This window comes from Otolemur garnettii, unplaced genomic scaffold (assembly GCF_000181295.1).
Source record: "Otolemur garnettii isolate 467f Iridium unplaced genomic scaffold, OtoGar3 scaffold00030, whole genome shotgun sequence".
Lineage (NCBI taxonomy): Eukaryota > Metazoa > Chordata > Mammalia > Primates > Galagidae > Otolemur > Otolemur garnettii.
Window position 1 is genome coordinate 17,046,457 of NW_003852425.1, and position 1,581 is coordinate 17,048,037.

The 1,581-nt window shown below is 46.0% G+C and overlaps 1 protein-coding gene across 1 annotated transcript in view; it reads right to left on the minus strand.

The window, feature by feature from the left end:
- The window catches only part of FAM174A (family with sequence similarity 174 member A), a 33,158-nt gene extending 33,052 nt beyond the window's left edge, over positions 1–106 (minus strand). The window contains exon 1 of the mRNA XM_012804606.2: positions 17–106. Coding sequence (XP_012660060.1) covers positions 17–106 — 90 coding nt within the window. The remainder of the gene's footprint in view (positions 1–16) is intronic.
- Between the last annotated feature and the right edge of the window lie 1,475 nt (positions 107–1,581).

Here is a 1,581-nt window from a genome sequence, read left to right on the forward strand (position 1 = left end):
CCCGCAGCAGCCCCGCCGGAGGCCCGCTCGGCCCGGGCAGCAGCAGCAGCAGGACGACCGGGGCCAGGAGGCGGAGGAGAGCGCCGCGGCGGCGCGGGGTCGTCATCGTCCCCGACCGCTCTCTCAGCGCGCGGGAGCCGCCGGGCCCGCCGCCCCCGCTCCCGGGGGGACCATGGGCGCGGTGGAGAACCAAGAAGAGACGACCGAGACCGGCCTGGGGCCCTGCCGCGGCAGGTGGCAGAGGCGACAGCAGCAGCAGCTGTCGGGAGAACCGGAAGTTCGTACATCTCAGCGGCCACTGCTGCTACGGACGCTTTCGGTTGCCAACCTGCTGGGGCGGGGCGCGCTCAGTGACGTCACGGCCGGCCGGCGCGCACGCGCCCTGGAGGGCGGCGCCGACCCGCTGGCTGAGCCGGGCGTGGCAGTGAGTGGGCTGTGCTGGCCACGCGGAGGTCGGGACTGGGTGAAGCGCGAGGCTGCTCCTGCGTGCAGCAACCGGGAGAGACGGCAGGAAGTTCAGAACTAGAACTCCTCGGTGCAACACTGCAAAAAACACATCTACCGTAGTCAGTACATCCCTCAGCTTGCTTACACATTTTTTTTAATACTTTATTAAATCATGACTGTGTACATGAATGCATTTAGGGGTACAATGTGCCGATTTGATGTATAATGTGGAATGCTTACATCTAACATAACCATCTCCTCGCTTACTTATTTGTTGTGGCAAGACATTTTAAACAACTTTTTTTCCTGACTCTAGACCTTAACCTCCCTTTCTTTACAACGTGTACCTTAAAAATTTGTAATTATAAATGACTTCTTGTCCCTTCGAGATATAAACCTTTTTAAAAACTTTTTGCCGCCAGTTTTAGATCACATCTCTAAACTGCTACTTTTCCTCTGGGTAAAGTCAGTTAGCAAACAAATGTGGCTTATGGCCCTCCCACCCCCAGCTCTTAAAATCTTTACAGCCCGTGGCTACTTTTAGAGGTGTTGAGCTCTGAGAGAATTGGGATAGTTGTGAGTAAAGTCTTTGCCAATTTACCTCGGACTTCAGTAACAGGAAACACCAGTTAAATAGACATTTACCTTACACACATAAAGAAATTTTAAAAATAAAGAAAAATTAAAATTAGAAACATAAAAATTAAAAATAGAAATTACCAAACAAGAAACGTCTGATCAGAAGAAGTTAGCTTACGTCATTTTATTTAAAACTTATTTATTCAACATATCATCTTTGTTTACTACTGATAAATCTTGAGTATTGGACAGTAAACAAATAGACTTGGTTCTTGCCCTCATGGAACTTAGGTTCAACAATGATTATCACATGAATTTCACATTCTTCAGCCCCTACCTACATTTAAAAAATGTTAAAAATTACATTATGATTATGTTGGTATGAAGATTAATATAATCATATTATTTATTCATTTTTCTTTCATCATTATTATATGTATTAACTCTTTTGATTACAAAATAAATTAAAATTAACGCATTTTCATGGGTCCCTAAAAATATTGTAGACTTAGATTCTATGTCTATTGTCATTAATGGACAAGTCAGCCTGGTTTA